General features: G+C 39.7%; 1 protein-coding gene across 13 annotated transcripts in view; it reads right to left on the bottom strand.

The window, feature by feature from the left end:
- The window catches only part of epb41a (erythrocyte membrane protein band 4.1a), a 174,383-nt gene that overhangs the window by 126,881 nt on the left and 26,784 nt on the right, over positions 1-20,718 (bottom strand). For all 13 annotated transcript variants that reach the window (XM_057828657.1, XM_057828644.1, XM_057828651.1 and 10 more), the window contains exons 2-3: positions 8,197-8,507; positions 1,252-1,551 (exon numbers count right to left, since the gene is read on the bottom strand). In XM_057828657.1, the coding sequence (XP_057684640.1) occupies positions 1,252-1,551; positions 8,197-8,499 (603 nt within the window). In that variant the 5' untranslated portion in view covers positions 8,500-8,507. The remainder of the gene's footprint in view (positions 1-1,251; positions 1,552-8,196; positions 8,508-20,718) is intronic.

Here is a 20,718-nt window from a genome sequence, read left to right as displayed (position 1 = left end):
ATTGAAGTTATTACTGCCAAAGGTGGCCCACAAAATATTAAATGTGATGGTTCACTTACTTATTTTACACCCTCTGTCATTATTTGCATACTATCCTCATTAAAATATGAAAACCTATAAATGTTTGTGTGGTTTTAGTTAAAGCAGAAACTGATTTTTCATCTGTGTGATTTTGACAAAGATCAGATCACATTTGATGGTGATTTTATGCAGAAATGTGAGAAATTCCAAAAGGTTCAGATACTTTTTAATACAACTGTACATGTGATATCTATGAGACACATCAGACGCTACCACTGTAGCGTCATGTGGGTGTAATTTGTGGGAGCATGGTTTGTACAAGGCCTGTTTTTTTTTTTGCTGTCGCTTGACTCTAGACTGCAGTCAGGTATTATTGGTTGATTTGGGGGCATTTTTGGATCACTTTCTGTTGATATCAGGTCCCTTCCTGTCAATTGAACTGACATTCATGGCCATCAATGCCAGTGACTTACATAGACGGACAGTGGGGACAACAAGTATTTGATACACTGCCAATGGGTTTTCCCATTGGCAATGTATCAAATACTTGTTCTCCCCACTGTATGTACGTCAATGGCATAGACATTTAATGGCGACATTGGCATTGCCGTAATTGAATTGGATGTACAAAGCTGTCAATGGAATCATGTGAATGTCATTAAAAAGGAAGGCTTTCCAAGCTAAAATATTGAATGTCCCATAGGAAATGAATGGGACTTTTTGAGTCATTGAAATTAATATTTTGAAAGAACGGTTCATTTTGGCCAAAAAAAATGAATAGAAGCCCGCGTTGTATGAACTTTCGGAATATGTTGAAGTTGGAACAGATTCAGTAGGTGAAAGCGTGTGGAAGGAGTAGCACACCCAAAAAGAGAAGATTAATGAGAAGTATAAGAATGGAAAACAGAATATTATGAACCCCACATTGCTCCTGTAAAGCGCTTTGAGCGCCTTGAAAGGTGGAAAAGCGCTATATAAGTATAACACCATTTACCATTTATTGATTGTTGCGTTTTCATGCAATGCAAAGCTACATCAATAATAAATATAATTATCAAAATATAGAGAAATACTGTTCAATGCAGTGACTGGTACCTGTGATTGTCATTGTAAGTTGTAATAATTACTCTGAATAGTTTTGAAAATTAGCCATGTTTAATCTACATTCCCATTTTTTTTTTTTTTTTTAAATAAAGAATTTCACTAAAATATGATGTCATTGCTTCTTACATCCAGCTCACACTCATAAAGAGTGTCGTCCAGCAGGGTGACTTTAATCTGCATAGTTTTGGGGCGACGTGGAGCTTTGGGGGTTTTGGACTCCTCTTCTGCAGCCATTTCTTCTTTCTCTCCGTTAACGCTACCTTCCAATCCACCCTCCTCTTTTCCCTCGTCTTTCCCTTTCTCCTCCTCCTCCTTCTTGTTATCCTCCTCTTTCTCCAGTGTAGCCACCTCTGCCTTCTCCTGGGTTATCTCTTTGTCTTTTCCACCCTCCTCTTCCGCAGCTTCTTTCTTGTCTACCTGGGCAGCCTGTAGAAAATAGTTTTATTAAAAATATAACTCGTCAATTATAGCAGAACACAACCACAATTCATTCATAAGGTGCACTGGCAAGGGCGGACTGGCATACAGGGATACAGGATGACCCAGTGAGCTGGTGGGCCCGTGTCAAATGAGCAGACCCAAAAATTTGCGCAGCCACGTAATCCAAGCATTACGGTAAATGCAGCGAGCGGCAAGGCAGCTGTGTGCTCATGTTGTTCTCAACTGTTAAAAATCTCACACACACACTAAAATATATAACCCCCCCATTTTCATCAGTTAAAAATGAAATATAGTCGTATGGTCTTAAAACCGCTCCATTTACATGTGTTACATCAGTCCAATATTATGCGATTCCCCTGAGAAACGGGTTGTTTTAGTAGATGATAGGTTACAGTTCTCATTTTTGTGGCACTGTAAATCCACAAATCTGAATATGTACTGGCTAAGGTTGATGAATATTAGTAGTGGACCTTTCTGACGGCTCCCATATTCAAAACTATGCATTTTTACTCTAACAGTATTTGAAAAATGATACAGTCCTATACAGTTAATTTTTTTTGTGGTAGTGTAAATCCACAATTCTGAATAAGTTCTGGACAAGGATGGTGAATATTACAAGTGGACCTCTATGACTACTCCCAGACTCAAAACTGTGTATTTTTACTTTACCAATATTTAGAAAATTTGAATTTAACGTCCTAAATGTGGACTTTGATCTGGTTACAGGTTACAGTTTTCATTTTTGTGGTACTGTAAATCCAAAGTTCTGAATAAGTTGAACCTCTCTGACTACTCCAATACTCAAAACTGTGCATTTTTACTGTACAAATATAGAGCAAATTTGAATGAAAAAGTCCTTCATGCCGACTGTGATCTTACAGTTACAGTTATCATTTTTGTGGTATTGTATCTCCATAATTTTGAATAGGTTCTGGCCAAGGTTGGTGAATATTAGTAGTAGATCTTTCTGATTACTTACATACTCAAAACTACCGTAACTTTCGCTCTTTAAGGCGCACCTGACTATAAGCCGTCACCCACCAAATTTGACACAAAAACGGACTTTGTTTATAGACAAGCCATAAGCCACAGCTGTCCCCACTGTATTACAGGATATTTACACCAAAAGATATTCAACGGTAACCCTTATTTGACAGCGGCATCATACAACTGTCATAAAACCAAATGAACCACCGTAAAGCTTTGACCCAATTGGCTGCAAAGTTTTATTGATTCAAGAAGCTTCATTTGGCCATCACTGCTCCCTTGGGGGAGACAGTCAACCTCTTTTGCCACCTGCTGTCAACCATGTTGTTGTCCAACATGCCTTCTAGCATGCAATGCAGTGCTACAGGTGTAAATAGCAATCAAAATTCATGTTCTGTGTTAATTATTTCTTCAGTTACTGTTCCAGTTGTTTCATTAATTGGTAGTTATGGTATTTGGTAACACTTTATTTTACAGTGGCGCCATAAGACTGTCATTAGAAAATCATAGCTATGACATGACACTATCATGAGCATTAATGAACACTTCTAACAGATGTCATTTGGTGTTATCCGGCAAATTATCTCACTTTGAATGGAAGTAAAAGATCCAAATTGGACATAAATGGAGTTAGTAACATAATTTGCCGGATGGCACTTAATGACATCTGTCAAAAGGATTCACTAATGCCCATGATAGTGTCATGTCATAAATATGACCGTCTTATGTAGGGATGGGAATTGATACGATTTTTATGATTACGATTCCATTATCGATATTGCTTAACGATTCGATTCTTTATCGATTCTCTTATCAATTCTAATTTGGGGAAAAAGAAGAACAAACGTTTTGATTTGCATCGAGTTTGTTTATTCAGAAGTCAGAACCTTACAAACTCACAATGAGGTCAAAAGAGGCCCAAAGCCTCAATTTTAACTGTGGCAATAAGTGGCAAATGCACAAGAATGTGTAACATTTTCCGTAAACATTTTTCTAATAAAAATAAAAAATATTGGTATATATTGGCATATAGGTCGTTGTTCTGCCTTTGGCAATATGTGTTAAACTAGTGTATTATTTACCATTATATTGAAATGCATGCCTTTTAGTTTTTATGGTGCTTTCACGCTCAAGTGGGGGCGCCCTTGTGCTTCCTCAAGCGAAGAAGAACGTGCTCACGTGAAGAAGAGCGCGCTTACACGCGAAGAAGAAGTGCCGCATCCAAGCGAGTGAGTGAGTTAGTGAGACAGGTAAACACTGCCACGAGCCTACGTTCTTTGTTAATGTTTGTAAAATATCTACAGAGGCAACACCTGTATATATCATCTTTTGTGTTGTTGTTGTGTGTTTCCACTCGCGATCGGATACTTAAATCCAGTTGTGTAGTGGTTTGAACGATCTGCTAATGCTAGCGAACACATGCTAACCGTTTGTTATTACGGTATTAGCAGCTAATCATCGCTGATTTACGTTGATGCAAACCTGTTTGTTATTGGGGACGAAATTGATTTGTTTCATTTCTATTTTTAGTTTCACTCCTCAAGTGATGGTTGAATAAAGTCAGCAAATTATACCAACGTCTTTATCAACGTCTGCATCGTCATTTGGGAGTTTAGCTAGCTGTATAGCCAGGACTGAGCCTTAGCGTCTAGGTGAGGACAGTACAGTCGTATTCCCTCCCGATGCAGTTATCTGCACCTTGCAATGACTGCAAGCCACTTTGTTGTAATTTTTCCTCGTGAAGCGAAGACACATTTTCCAGCGTTTGAACCTACGTGCTGTCATTGTTTATTTACGGCTGCAATGCTCGTGCTAAACCATCGTAACCTTTCATTTTCACCCTCTTTCATGGTGAAGTGTAGCCAAACTTTCTTGGCACCATGCTAGTTTGATGCTTCTGGACGACAAGACATCACGAAACACTAGGAACCGGTTCGGAATTGGAATCGGATAGTCTTATGTAGGCCTGTCGCGATAACAAATTTTAGTGTGCGATAATTATTCTCATAAATTATTGCGATATGCGATATTATTGCGCCACCCCAATTTTTTTTAACCAATTTACAATAACACAGTGCGAATACAGTATATATTAATAGATTAAGTACACCCATTTAAAAACAATAAATATTTACTCTTAAATTCAAATATACTTTTTAAGAAATCACAACTAAAAACAATAGACCCTGCCTCTTAAGTAAAAAACAACAATATTGATACCGCACAGAAACACAGAATAAATAAAATGTGTTTAAAAAAAAAAAAAATTTAGGAAAATGAAAATATTTCCCGTCATAGCTTCTGCAATGGTGTTCCATAGGGATGCAACGATGCAGTTAAGTCATGGTGGAATTTTTAGACGGGGGACACGATTTTCGATCCGATTCAATACATTTAATGCTCTGTAAAAAAAAATTAAAATTGTATTTTTTTAATTTTATTTTATTTTTTTGCTAACGAGCAAAAATTAAATTGCCATCATATAAACATGCATTTTAGTGCATAATATTTACGTGCTTACTTCTTACTGATATGAAAAAAATGTGTATAAAAGTGCTGAGAACAATCTTTACTGTTTGTAAAGTGAGGCAGGGCACACCATTGATTGCTACAGCTCTCTTAGCAGCTAGGTTTACTACATGAGCAAGACATCCTATTTATGGTCCGAATCCATCTGTGTCACGTACTGAATTAACAATATTTGCAACATTATCTATAGTCACTGGTATGGATTGATTTGGCCTTCTTAACCCCATGTGACAAATGACAGTTTAGAATTCATCGATGTAGTATATGGACTACATGTCCCATAATCACTCTGGGCTCACGTAGCCAATGGCATGGGACGTAGCACATCTAGTTTGCCATTTCATGATATCTAGTGTGTGCACGCAACCGCGCATTAAAAAAGTTAGCAAGTGCCGCTGAAGTCACGTCTGCTCATTACTGCACAACACCAGCATATGACGGCTTTCATAAACAGGACGAGTTTGAAGCACAGCGCTCTTAATTTCATTCAGCTGTTCGTTGTCAAAGTGAGGTTATCCATAGCAGCCAAGTCGGTAACAATGTTTTGGTGGACTTCGTTGTAAATATCCAGCATTGTGCCGAAAAATAGCCGCCCCGCGTGAAATGTCACTCCTGACGGGAGCGCCCACACGTCAACAACACCGGCGCGCCATAGATGGTCCACAGTCACTCCAGAGCACTGACGCGGCCGGTATACGTTGAACAATAGGACATAATGGGAACGATTGGCTCTGGCGCTAGTTTTTGCCGGACCTGGAACGAAGATGCATTTTGCGCAGTTGGTAACGAACTTTTAACAGCACGTCTGCCGCACGCGCGCACACACGTGCACGCGAGGCGATAAATCGCAGCGGAAAAATTACCACCTTCATTTTTGTATACCGCGCGATAAATGGAATTATTGTATATTGCGACAGGCTTAGTCTTATGACAGTCTTCTGACGCCACTGTCAAATAAAGTGTTACCAAATAATAATAATAATAATAATACATTTCTTGCGCTGCAATGCATGCTCGAAGGCACCTGTTGCCCATTAACCCAAATAACTTCCCAAATAAGCCGCACTGGACGATAAGTCGTGGGATTCAAAATGAAGGGAAAAATTAGCGGTCCGAAAATTACAGCATGCATTTTTAATGTACCAAAATTTAGAAAATTTGAATTAAAAGTCCTATATGCATACCTTGATCAGGTTGCAGTTCTCATTTTTGTGGAACTGTAAATTCATGTTCTGAATAATTAGCCAAAGTTAGTGAATATTAGTAGTAGTAGTGGGCCACTCCACCAACCCCCCCGTCTGTCCTTGTGCACCTGGTTATGTCATTTTTTTTGTTAAGGATGCATTATAGTAAAAAAATTCGTTATTCAAAATTTGATGAGTGGTTTTCTGTGACTAGGTAAGGTATTCAAATAGTCTAGTTGCCCCAATTTGTGAGTTCACAATATTATATGTTTCTTTAAGACACAGTTGAATAATGCTCTACCTTTTATTATTAAAGATGAGAAAAGTCTATTCTAAGTCTAATTCTTTTTTTTTCCGGTGAAAGAAGAGAGTTAATGCTTCAATTTGGTAGGTTAGGTTATAGACTTCATACTGTATTGACAGGTCAGATCGGTCATGCACTGCACCTCGCATTCAAGTAGGGGACAGCCCACATCAAGAGGAGCTATTCACAAACACGCACGCAGCGATCTAACGCCGGATTTCTGTTGAAAAAGTACGAGAGCTGTACTGCATACAAATAGGAAGGATTGTCTCAGGAGTGATTTGTTCGAGGATTCAAGGTAATTATTTTATTTTTCGTACCATGCATGCATTTTGAAACGTTGTGAAAAAAATCAATGGTAGAAATTAGCCGCTACTGCATTGGCATCATAGTTCGCAATGTTTATGTGAAACTGCAGTTTTTTTCCCTTTTAACCAATAATTGAGACTGTTTTATGTCCATATCTATAAAGAATTCTGGGATTTAAGCATTTATTCACAAGAATTTTCACCGGAAAAGCTCTGTTTACATCTGGCGGCACCTAGCTACATTCACTAACAGACTAGCATTGTACTTCGACATATTTACGTAAAATAAATGCTAACTGCACATTTTTTATTTTGCTTTTAACCAAGAATCGAGACTGTTTTACGTCCATATCTATAAAGAATTCAGGTATTTAAGCATTTATTCACAAGAATTTTCAACGAAAAAAGCTCTTCGTCTGTGATTCCACTCTGTAAGCTTTGACGGCCTCGCCAACAATACAGGCTCCCTATTTATCGCCCCCGCACCCGGTGTCCCGTCAATACATTATAAAGTATATGGTTAGGTGTATATACGGTGGTACCTCAGATACGAAAGCTTCGATACAAGAAAACTTCATGTTACGAAATTTTCTTCGCCTCATATTACGAAAAATTGTTCATCATACGACAGATAATACGTGCTGTAGTAGATCATTCCTTCTCGCAGCAATGTAACTATGTCTGACTGTAAATGTAAACAAATGAAATATTCACACTAAATCATGCTCATGTATATGAAAAAAAAGAAGAAAAGAACCAGTGATGCTTTATCAAGGCACACACAGTGAGATGCAATAGCTAGCAAGCCATGACTGCCAAAGTTAGCGCTACTTTTAGCGCTCTGTGTTTGCTATGAGCTGGAGTAATCATGTGATAACATCTGTAGAATGGATTGGAACCAGATACACTGAAGCATCACTTGGGGGGCCACACTGCATTAAAGATAAAGACAGGCAATCAGAGTACATGACACCAAATTCAATGTGGTGTTTTAGAGCGCTTGGAAAGAATTAGTTGAATTTCATGTAAAACAGGATTCATTATATAAAAATATCATAATATGAAAGCCACTCTGGAACGAATTAATTTCGGATGTTGAGGCACCACTGTATTACAGTATCATAGGAACTCAAAACTGGGTCCTGAGAAATCATTCAAAATGTTTGCAATGGCTGCCAATATAGGGTCAACTGTGTTGAAAATGGCTGGCAGTGAATGAGTTAAGGATTAGAACAATTATTTGGTGCAGTGATTACTACTAAAAAGAATGGTTAATTCTTAAATAAAGATGAAAACAGATGTATGACCACATGCTAACCTGAGCTTCACCGCTGCTAACTGAGTGCTGGTCATGTGCCACCTCTCCCTCAATCTTCAGCTCAGGTTCAGGGTCAGCGATGGGAGCTTTTGCTTCTTCTTCCTCCTTCCCACCTCCCTCGCTTTCACACTGGGAGCGTCTCTTTAGGAAGGAGGAGAAGAGGCGGGAGAGTCCGCGGCCGGCAGAGTTGCGGTTGCGAGGCCGCAGGTGTTCCTCATCTGGAGAAGACGGCTTCGCATCCTGGCCTGCCTCTTCCTGCTGCTTTGGTTTCTTTTGGTGACTCTCTGCTTCGTCTGTTGTCATGGTGACCCCTGTGACAGGAGCAAGGAAAATATAGACAGAGAATGATGACCTTGACACGTAATGCAGTGCAAATAACATGTTAAATATTCAGTACGTTATCCCGGACCTAGAGAGGGCATTCTCCCTTTTTCCAACTGAGGATTTCGAGGCGCTGATGCTGATCCCAGACAATCTATATTGGGCTGTTAAACACTTTTTAAGAGTCTAAGAGCTATATGGTGTAGAAATATATTCACATTTATTCACAATAATCATATGTAAAAGATGCCACTTTGCTTTTCTTCCATATTCACACAGGCCCTTTTGCCTCTTACCAGTGTATGTAATCTGATCAGGGCTGGGGGTTGCACATTCCAAGCAAGTCTTTAGGGGAAGTGAACCCTCGCCCAAGGGGGAAGTAAGAAAAAGTGTAGGAGCTGAGAGGCAAGACACACTCAATGTGTCCCGGTACTGGACTGTGATGTCTTTTCTGTTTGTCTGTCTTTAAGTGTAAATTCTTTGTTCTTTTTATTCCTGAATTCTGTGTCATCGTTTCCTGTTCGTCATAAGAATAAAACTACCTATAACAAGGAATAATCGACTCTTTTCCTTCAATGGAGTTTGTTGCTTTTTTACTGGCGACTCTGGCCTAAAGCCCAACTGCAGCCTGAGATAAGCCTGTGCATGGCGCGCATGCTTGTACGAGTGCGATCATAAAGCAACAAGGGTTTGACCTATGTTTACAGTGAAGCCTGAGTTGTGCTTCTGCGTTGTGATGCCGGCGTAGCGACTATGGCGCCAATGAGCATTCGATAGTTCTGCGGCAAGGGAACACGTTGCTCTGTAATTCACCGCCAAGCCACTAGAGGGGTGTAGCGTTGTGTTTGTATGGTTTTGGGGACTCTTGTCAACTTCCTGTAGTTTTTTTCCGGTTACACAACAATGCCAACTGAGATTGAACGGCAATCTTTATAATACCGTGATGAAACATTGTACAGGTGGTCATACTTGTGGACCTCTTCGACGATCTTCTTCATTTTTGAGTCTAGCGCAAGAATGTTCGTAAATGGCGGTGATTTCGCGCTGAGCCGGAAACAACAGTCTGAGCGGAGCAATCACAGTCCATTTGCGTCACCACGCATTGAGGTGATAACAAGTAGTAAGAATTTTGTAAAGCTGCACGTCAAGCTACGGTGGAGGGTCGTAAATCAGGTCTGCCTTGATGGCGTAGGTCTGCTGCAGAAGCATAACTCCCTTTAGTAACTAATAATTGCGACCTATACGCAAGTGTATACGGTATATAAAACAATAGCAGGGTTTCCCCAACACATAAAAAATTGTGGCGCACCGCTTCACCAAAATAAAAGCCGCCTCGCCTTGCAAATGAGATGTTTTTTTTTTTTTAAAGATACATTCTAATTTATAATTTCTATAATTTAACAATGAATATCTATAGCTCATTATTTATGCACTACCTGCAAAAAGTGGTCCGAAATAGCATGTCAAATTGAAATTGTTCCTTTACACGCTTTATTTTGAAAATCACATCGGTTCTCCTGTTGCAAGCATGAATGACTATGTTGGCGCGGAGTCAGTACAAAAATCCACAGAAAGTTATTTCAAGTTAATGAATGTGATTCTGGTTTAAACCTGTAAAAACAACCTTAATATTAACATTGACATTTGTATTTATAATTTGTATGAGGATCCCCATTAGCTGATGAAAACATCCGCTACTCTTCCTGGGGTCCACACAAAACATAAAACAGACAAAACATCAACATACTAATCAACATAAGCCATACTGTATATAAAAGAAAGAATTCTTATCTTGAAAAATGTACACACTAAAACAAACATAATTCAACATACTAACATAAAGACAGAAGAAGGAGTTAGTAAGGAGGCAAATAGACAATACAAGAGGTAATACAGTGCCTTGCAAAAGTATTCGGCCCCCTTGAATCTTGCAACCTTTCGCCACATTTCAGGCTTCAAACATAAAGATATGAAATTTAATTTTTTTGTCAAGAATCAACAACAAGTGGGACACAATCGTGAAGTGGAACAACATTTATTGGATGATTTAAACTTTTTTAACAAATAAAAAACTGAAAAGTGGGGCGTGCAATATTATTCGGCCCCTTTACTTTCAGTGCAGCAAACTCACTTCAGAAGTTCAGTGAGGATCTCTGAATGATCCAATGTTGTCCTAAATGACCGATGATGATAAATAGAATCCACCTGTGTGTAATCAAGTCTCCGTATAAATGCACCTGCTCTGTGATAGTCTCAGGGTTCTGTTTAAAGTGCAGAGAGGATTATGAAAACCAAGGAACACACCAGGCAGGTCCGAGATACTGTTGTGGAGAAGTTTAAAGCCGGATTTGGATACAAAAAGATTTCCCAAGCTTTAAACATCTCAAGGAGCACTGTGCAAGCCATCATATTGAAATGGAAGGAGCATCAGACCACTGCAAATCTACCAAGACCCGGCCGTCCTTCCAAACTTTCTTCTCAAACAAGGAGAAAACTGATCAGAGATGCAGCCAAGAGGCCCATGATCACTCTGGATGAACTGCATAGATCTACAGCTGAGGTGGGAGAGTCTGTCCATAGGACAACAATCAGTCGTACACTGCACAAATCTGGCCTTTATGGAAGAGTGGCAAGAAGAAATCCATTTCTCAAAGATATCCATAAAAAGTCTCGTTTAAAGTTTGCCACAAGCCACCTGGGAGACACACCAAACACGTGGAAGAAGGTGCTCTGGTCAGATGAAACCAAAATTGAACTTTTTGGCCACAATGCAAAACGATATGTTTGGCGTAAAAGCAACACAGCTCATCACCCTGAACACACCATCCCCACTGTCAAACATGGTGGTGGCAGCATCATGGTTTGGGCCTGCTTTTCTTCAGCAGGGACAGGGAAGATGGTTAAAATTGACGGGAAGATGGATGCAGCCAAATACAGGAACATTCTGGAAGAAAACCCGTTGGTATCTGCACAAGACCTGAGACTGGGACGGAGATTTATCTTCCAACAGGACAATGATCCAAAACATAAAGCCAAATCTACAATGGAATGGTTCAAAAATAAACGTATCCAGGTGTTAGAATGGCCAAGTCAAAGTCCAGACCTGAATCCAATCGAGAATCTGTGAAAAGAGCTGAAGACTGCTGTTCACAAACACTCTCCATCCAACCTCACTGAGCTCGAGCTGTTTTGCAAGGAAGAATGGGCAAGAATGTCAGTCTCTCGATGTGCAAAACTGATAGAAACATACCCCAAGCGACTTGCAGCTGTAATTGGAGCAAAAGGTGGCGCTACAAAGTACTAACGCAAGGGGGCCGAATAATATTGCACGCCCCACTTTTCAGTTTTTTATTGGTTAAAAAAGTTTAAATTATCCAATAAATTTTGTTCCACTTCACGATTGTGTCCCACTTGTTGTTGATTCTTGACAAAAAATTAAAATTTTATATCTTTATGTTTGAAGCCTGAAATGTGGCGAAAGGTTGCAAGGTTCAAGGGGGCCGAATACTTTTGCAAGGCACTGTAGTTTTCATGATAGGTATGGTATAGTTACCACTAATAGCATGTCTAGTTGGGTATAAGTGCAGAGTTGAGCTCAGAGTGTAATGCTTGAACAAACTGCCTGGTTTGCTCAATGTCATGATGTTTTTCAGAAAAGAGAGAAGAGATACTCGCAGCCTTGAATCAACTTTAAGCCAAGACAGTTTGTCATGCATGTTGTCTGTGTTGGCTCTCTGGCTGCTTTTAAACGCAAGCCTGACTGCTCTGTTTTGTACTCGTTGGAGCCTTTGTAGGTTCGTCTTTGTTGTACCTGACCAGACCACCGAACAGTAGTCCAGGTGTGACAATACAAGGGTCTGAAAGACCTGTTTAGTCAACTGAGGTGTTAAAAAGGGTGAACATTTTTTTTACTACTGATGTATTGCTACCCATCTTTTGCACTAACAAATCAATGTGTGTTGACCATGATAAATTGCAGTCTAAAGTTATCCCTAGGAGCTTGGTTTCTTGTACCTGCTCTACAACCACATTGTTTAGTACAAGGTTTAACTGAGGTTTGGATCTTAATGAATGTTTCGTCCCAAAAATAATACTCTTAGTTTTTGATATGTTCAGAACCATTTTGTTGTCGGTGATCCAAGTAAACACCAACTGTAGCTCTTGGTTAAGGGCTGAGGTGATTTCCTCCACTGTTTTGGCAGATTTATAGAGTGTTGAGTCATCAGCAAACATACACACGCTCGCATTTTTACAAACAAGTGGGAGGTCGTTTGTAAAAATAGAGAAGAGCAGCGGCCCCAGTGAAGAACCTTGCAGAATTCCGTAATGTATTTGTTGTGCATTTGAGAAGCACCCATTGAACATAACTTTCTGAATTCTACTGGTCAGATAACTTTCAATCCAAGCTACAGCAGATGGAGTAAAGCCATAGCACCTAAGTTTATTAAGTAATATATTGTGGTTGATGACATCAAAAGCAGCACTTACGACATGACGTGTCGGTTCTTTTTGGCATGTGTTTTACCCAAATTGTTGTGTCCCAGCACAGCATTTGTTCGTTGCTGATGTCACTGGTAATAATTTCAGATGAGTATTTTGAAGTATTTAGAAATGTAGTGCATATTAAGGCCAAATAAAGAAAAAGAAAAGTGATGTAAGTCGTACTATTGCTACGAGGACAAACAGTCGTATTATTAAGTAGGGGTAATGTAGCTGTAATCAGCTACATATTTTACGTATATGTATCGTAGCTGAGAGTCACGATGAAGATTAGTATAAATCCTTCTATTTATTATAACTTGATGTAGATGATGCAAATTATTAAGGATTTCCTTATTTGTTAAACCAATTCTAAAACACAAGATGCCTTCAATATTGTTTTAATGGAGGCGGCAACGCGCTACATAAATAGGCTTGCCACCCGTCCCTTGAAATACGGAATCGTTCCGTAATTGGGACTTAAAAGTTGCGTTCTGTATTGAACCAATACGGAACGCAGTTTATTACGTATTTCACAATTGTCCCATGGGTCGAAGGTCAACCCCGTGCGACCCGCGGCTCCTGCGCGGCGGGCGGCGGTGCGCCCAGCCCATGCACGTCTGTCACACACAAACACACACCTGCGCTCATGAGTGAACACTGAGCCAACAATAATGAACAAAAAGGGCAGGAGATATTAAAGACAGCAAGATAGTTATCTGCCTGCCCGCTGCTGTCTGCCCTGCACTGCGCTCCACTTCCGGGTTCGTTTCCTAGTTACCTCGCTCTCTCTGCTCAGTGCACCGCCCCGCGCGTTTTCAAAACTAACATGTCTCTTCAACATCAGAAGTTCAGGACACCTCACGTCTTCCTCAAAAGGGGAAACGTCTCCAAAAAATAGACTGGAGTGGCTCAATAAGAGTCACTGATGATGATTATAACGCGAACTTACGTCCCTTATTTCTATTTCTGAAAGGTGGAAACCCTATACGTAAAGTACGTATCTGCTTATTCAGCTACATTAGCCCTACGTAACAATGCGATTTTTATTCTCATGCTATTATTTTGACATTCATTCGCATAGTGATAGTTCGATTTTTTTTCTCTTGCCTCATCTACATCAAAATATTATCCATAAAATGATTTATGCTAATGCTTCGTCGTAGCTCGCAGCTAGGGTACATGTACATAAAGTGCATAGCAGTTTACAGTTACATTACCCCTACCTAATTATACTAACCACAGGAGCAAATGTAATCATTCAGCATTTAAATTTGGCCCCAATACTTCATCGTAAATGTAGACTGCCACGTTTCAAAATATTTCATTAGATCTATGTTATGGTTCTTCTTGGAAAAAATAAATGTGGGGCTGTCCGACTTCGATGCAGCCCACCACCACCACAGCTCCAAAAAATCCTATGGGAAAACCTGAAGTGCTTGCATGTAGACAATATTATTAAAATATTATCTTAGCTAGTGAAATACTACTATAGTAGCACAAACACGTTCATGTCATTCTCTTAAACAACTTGCCATTGAAGTCTCAGCATTGTTGACCTCTTTGGCTTTAAGACTACTTGATGACGCCATACAGCAAATTAACCAACATGGAGCTCTTACCCAATTGGCTGCATGGCACACTATGTAAATAATGTAAAATTTTCAAAGTTCATGTTCTGTGATCATTATTTCTTCAGTTACTGTTCAAGTTGTTTCATTACTTCCCCAACAGCAGGCGACTGCATGCCGGATCTGGCCTCAGCTCGCCAGATCCGCATTGCAATCATACCCGCTTAATGTCAGTGCGCCAGATGCTGCCCGGATCAGCACTATGACAGTTTTGCCTTAATTGTCGCCTTGATTGCACAGATAGGTGAGCCTAGGACCAGGTGCCGCTAATCATCGTCAGCAGCTTACTTAAACTGGTCCTTGGCTTCACATCATCGCCAGATCAACAACTCACCTACAGATATGTGACTTTCAGCTAACAAAGAATCTTGTAATCCTGATACTGAGCTGATTTTTGTGCCCCCCAAAGATCCTGTACTGCTTGCCTGGCAAAACGCCTGCCTGCCCGTTCACCTGTTCTATCACCAAACTGCCCACCGGATACTTCGGACACTAGCTAACACTACCTCTCATTGTCAATGAATTAGGTCCCCCGTTACCCCAGAACCTTGATGAATACAATATGTTGTTTACAGTCTAAAAATGGGTCATCTTTAATGTTGAGCCTCTTGCTCCAATTAAAAATTTAGTGAAAAAAAAACAATGTTGTGGTAAATGGTGTTATACTTGGATAGCGCTTTTCCACCTTTCAAGGCCCTCAAAGCACTTTACACTATCTCGCCATCCACCTACTGGTGACGCAGCAACAGGAGCAATGTGGGGTTCAACATCTTGCTCAAAGACATTGAACCCACAATCTCTGGGTTGGGGGACAAATACTCTACCACCGAGCCGCGCCGCCCCCATGTTGTTGTATGTTGCATTAATATGTTAGCAATAATAAATAGCTTGAAAAGAAGTGTTGTCATTATTGCTTTTAATAGACAAATTTAATTTGCAATATAAACACATTACAGTATGATATATTGAACAAAATGAACTCCGAATTTAATACTGAAAACGGTTTTGATACAAATCTGGCCCAGACAGGGTAACATGTGTGCCATATCCGGGCCATATATTAATGTCATTTCTGCTACTTTGGACCAGTTCTGGCCCAAAACTGGTTGCTGATCCGGCAAGTGACTCCTCACTGAGTTTGGGCCATTGTTCAAAAAGACACTGGGGCGGATCCGTTTTACGAATTTGGGCCTAAATTTGCAGTACATTTGGCCCATATCCACTACAGTTATATTTTGCTATGTGGGTTGCTAGTGTGCAATTTAGTTTGTTGTTATGTGCATTTTAGTTTTGTTTTAAAACCCATGAGATTGAGTGACTTTTGATTTAATATGTCCTAATATTTCTGTCTGTTATGAGGTGAAGGTAATGTTTAGAGACATTGAAAGATCATTTCAAACATAGGTGATATGCTGTACTGTGACTACTAAGTGCATAAGGGTGCAATTACTTTCTGCCCAACATATCATACATCATAACATTGGGGATATGAGATCCTCATGAGAATATGTCATTTTAAATTGTTTTGATGATATACTGTATACCGTAGTTTCCCGAATATAACGCACACTTTTTCCCCCCCAAAATCAACTTGTAAAATCATGGTGCGCATTATACAAGGGTACAGGGTATGAGACAGAAATATATATATACATATATATATATATATATATATATATATATATATATATATAGTACGACCGATTTTTTTTTTTAATTGACATGGCCATGTTGTGTTGAAGAAAACGTATACAGCGATCTGTTGCCAACCATTACGGTCAAAAGTCACATCTGTTTTGTTTTCTCCTGGATTCTGGTAAGTTGGAGAAGTTGTCAGATCATATTATTACCGTGCATATTGTCAGTTTACGGTAATGTTTTGAACTACCAATGTGCTATACTTCTGCTGTATTTCACCAGTCAGTAAAATGACATTTCTGTATCTGTACACGAGCTCTCTTTTCTTGTATTCTTCTATTTATTGGTGCTAAAATTAGGGTGCACGTTATACGCGTGTACAATAATTTTCCCTAGATGTTACAAGTAAATTTGGGGTGCGCGTTTTACAGGGGTGCGCCTTATATTCGGGCAATTACGGTATCATAAATCACAACCATCATTTTTAAACAAGTATTTCTTTCACTGATAGCTTGATTGATTGCATTACCGGTCCAAGAAGTGATACAACATTCGAGGAGCAGCATAACATAGGACTGTAATGCACACTTGGCTGTTGCAAAAACATTAGTTCTCATTTAGTTAATTATTTGAAAAAATACTAGTCACTTCTGTGATATCCTTAAAGTTTAAATGCTTAATTGTTTTAGGGTGTTGAAGGTTAAAACCACCAATCTGTGATGCTGCTAGTCCTCTGCAGAGCTGTTTTTACCTACCACAGAGACATGAGTGCTGACAAGGCGGAGACCATGAGAGTGTGGGCTACAGAACACCAGGTGTACACAGAGAGGGAGGGGAACGAAACACTCTTTTTTCAAAACAAACTGTTCATGTCCCCGTTGCTATTGCTGAGTGTTCAGTCAGCAGCATGTGCTGGAACTCAGCAGCATGCTGCTGTCGAAGCTGACTGTGTGCACTTTTTAGGGAAACAATGCAGAGTATTTTTTTTTCCTGTGGAATTTTCAAATTCATTGTGCAATGTGGTTTGCAGTATGAGAGTCAAACTTAAGGTGAGCAGGAGAAAAATGAGCATAACTGCAACTACATTACATTAATCAGTAGGGGTGGGAACCTTTGGGTACCTAACGATAGGTCTCACGATAATGATCTCACGATATGATGATACAACAATTATCATTACATGAGTCAGGAAATAATTCTAGGATGTTCTATAAAATGACAAATAAACAGAAAAACAAGCTATTTCAATAGCTATTGTAATAGTATCCTCTGCCGAATCCTCATTAAACAACTGCACTACTATTTACTCATTAATAATTATTTTTTTAAATACGCTATTTTCTGTAGTAAAGTTCAGTTATTTGGGAGTCCAATCGTATTCAGTCAGAATGTATTGGTAATGTAGTAATCACAATGATCAGATATTAACAGAAGTTCCAGAATCAGGCTAAGTTAGTTTGAATTCAAAGGGCCTCAATTCCACGTATGACAAGACACAGCGCAAATTACTCAGTGCAGTATCACTTCTTTAAAAAACACAGTATAACCACAACACTAGAGTTATAAGATATGTGGCTAAATTGACATTTATTTGCCTGTATTTTATACTAATACTTGAAACAAAAACCCAGCAACTAATTGATTAAATCAATTAAATCGATGAATACGGTAAATTAGTTGTCAACAAATTTGATTATCGATTTTTGCCAGCAGCTATGAGCAGTCCCGTTTGGGTCCTTGTTTGTGTGTAATGTGAGGCTGTGCCCGCACGCCAGTTATTAGAGCAAGAGAGAGAGAGAGAGTTCACTGCTACACTCACTTTAGGCGAGAGTCAGATTGTCTTGAGTCGTGTGCGTTGTTAGATCCAGTGTGCCTCCGTCAGGGGTGAGTAAATGAAGCCAGATGTATTGTTTGTATTCTTTGTTCATGAGCTGTTACTACTTAGCACGAAGCGCTACGCTAGTTAGCGATTATGCTAATGAGAGTCTTAAATGTCCGTTTATATTGTTTTGGAGATGCATACAGTGGGCCAAATAAGTATTTAGTCAACCACTAATTGTGCACGTTCTCCCACTTGAAAATATTCGAGAGGCTTGTAATTGTCAACCTGGGTAAACCTCAACCATGAGAAACAGAATGTGGGAAAAACAAAAAAAGAAAATCACATTATTTGATTTTTTTTTTTAAATATTTGCAAATCATGGTGGAAAATAAGTATTTGGCAAATACCAAAAGTTCATCTCAATACTTTGTTATGTACCCTTTGTTGGCAATAACGGAAGCCAAACATTTTCTGTAACTCTTCACAAGCTTTTCACACACTGTTGCTGGTATTTGGCCCATTCCTCCATGCAGATCTCCACTAGAACAGTGATGTTTTGGGGCTGTCGTTGGGCAACACGGACTTTCAACTCCCTCCACAGATTTTGTATGGGGTTGAGGTCTGGAGACTGGCTAGGCCACTCCAGGACCTTGAAATGCTTCTTACGAAGCCACTCCTTTGTTGCCCTGGCTGTCTGTTTGGGATCATTGTCATGCCAAAAGACCCAGCCACCTCTGATCTTCAATGCCCTTGCTGAAGGAAGGAGATTTTCACTCAAAATCTCTCGATACGTGGCCCCATTCATTCTTTCCTTTACACAGATCAGTCGTCCTGGTCCCTTTGCAGAAAAACAGCCGCAAAGCATGATGTTTCCACCCCCATGTTTTACCAGTGGGTATGATGTTCTTCAGATGCAATTCAGTATTCTTTCTCTTCTAAACACGAGAACCTGTGTTTCTACCAAAAAGTTCTGTTTTGGTTTCATCTGACCATAACACACTCCCTGTCCTCCTCTGGATCATCCAAATGCTCTCTAGTGAACCGCAGGCGGGCCTGGACGTGTACTGGCTTCAGAAGGGGGACACGTCTGGCAGTGGATTTGAGTCCCTGGTGGCGCATTGTGTTACTGATAGTAGCCTTTGTTACTGTGGTCCCAGCTCTCTGTAGGTCATTCACCAGGTCCCCCGTGTGGTTCTGGGATTTTTGCTCACCGTCCTTGTTATCATTTTGACGCCACGGGGTGAGATCTTGCATCATCCCAGATCGAGGGAGATTATCAGTTGTCTTGTATGTCTTCCATTTTCTAATAATTGCTCCCACAGTTGATTTCTTTACACCAAGCGTTTTATCTATTGCAGATTCAGTCTTCCCAGCCTGGTGCAGGTCTACAATTTTGTCTCTGGTGTCCTTCGACAGCTCTTTGGTCTTGGCCATAGTGGAGTTTGGAGTGTGACTGACTGATGTTGTGGACAGGTGTCTTTTATACCGATAATGAGTTAAAACAGGTGCCATTAATACAGGTAACGAGTGGAGCCTCGTTAGACCTCGTTAGAAGAAGTTAGACCAGACATGTCCAAAGTCCGGCCTGGGGGCCAAATGCGGCCCTTGGTAAAATTTCATCTGGCCCGCAGCCTTTGTCATAAGGCCCATAACGTCTGGCCCGCATGAAGACTTAATAAATTGAGCAGTTTATGATGCGAAATGCTGTTCCTCATTTACCTACTAGAGGGCAGCAGCACTCTCAGTGACATCACTGTGTGTGATCTTTATCTCCAATTTTCTAAAATGGCAGCAATAAACAAAAAAAGGAAAGTTGACTGTGAGGGCCGGCGCTTCAAGGATAGGTGGAAATTGGACTATTTCTTCACTGAAACTGCCGTGGATGACATGAAACGCCCGTGGAATAAAATTTCTGGGATTATTACGGATGGAGTAAGTCTCTGAATTGATTTTGTTTATCAGGATCAGTATATTCATCAGTATATTCAAGTGAATATTCAACGGCATGTGATATGCATGTTTGAAATGAACCAGAACACATGCTTAAGACTGTTCAAATTATAATAAAAAGACAAATGTGAAACAGAATGGCTTGCTAAAATTTGTTTAAATATATTGTTGTTGTACGTAAAGAACCTTAGCCAAGGTCGGCCCCCCACATTTTACCACACCAAATGTGGCCCCCTTTGCAAAAAGTTTGGACACCCCTGAGTTAGACCTCTTTGACAGCCAGAAATCTTACTAGTTTGTAAGTGACCAAATACTTATTTTCCACTCTAATTTGGAAATAAATTCTTTAAAAATCAAACAATGTGATTTTCTGTTTTTTTTTTTCACATTCTGTCTCTCATGGTCAGTGTTGGGCACGTTACTTTAACCCTCGTGCGGAATTTACATATTTTGTAATGTTTTTGATGCTTTCTTCTTTTACATCAAAGAGTAAGCATAGAAATAAAAACACTAGGGATCTGAAAATTCCCCCGGATTGCTAAAAAAGGCAGACGTTCAAAATGAAACAGTGCCGTCATTTCTAAACTGTTGCATTAAGTGGCTAGAGAAATTGAGTACGTATGAGTTCAAATTACATAATATGTAACCCTTGACTACCATTATAATTCATAATTTTTGATT

This window comes from Corythoichthys intestinalis, chromosome 22 (genome assembly GCF_030265065.1).
Source record: "Corythoichthys intestinalis isolate RoL2023-P3 chromosome 22, ASM3026506v1, whole genome shotgun sequence".
NCBI lineage: Eukaryota > Metazoa > Chordata > Actinopteri > Syngnathiformes > Syngnathidae > Corythoichthys > Corythoichthys intestinalis.
Note: the sequence above shows the minus strand (reverse complement) of the source record. Positions and strands in the feature narration are given on the sequence as shown.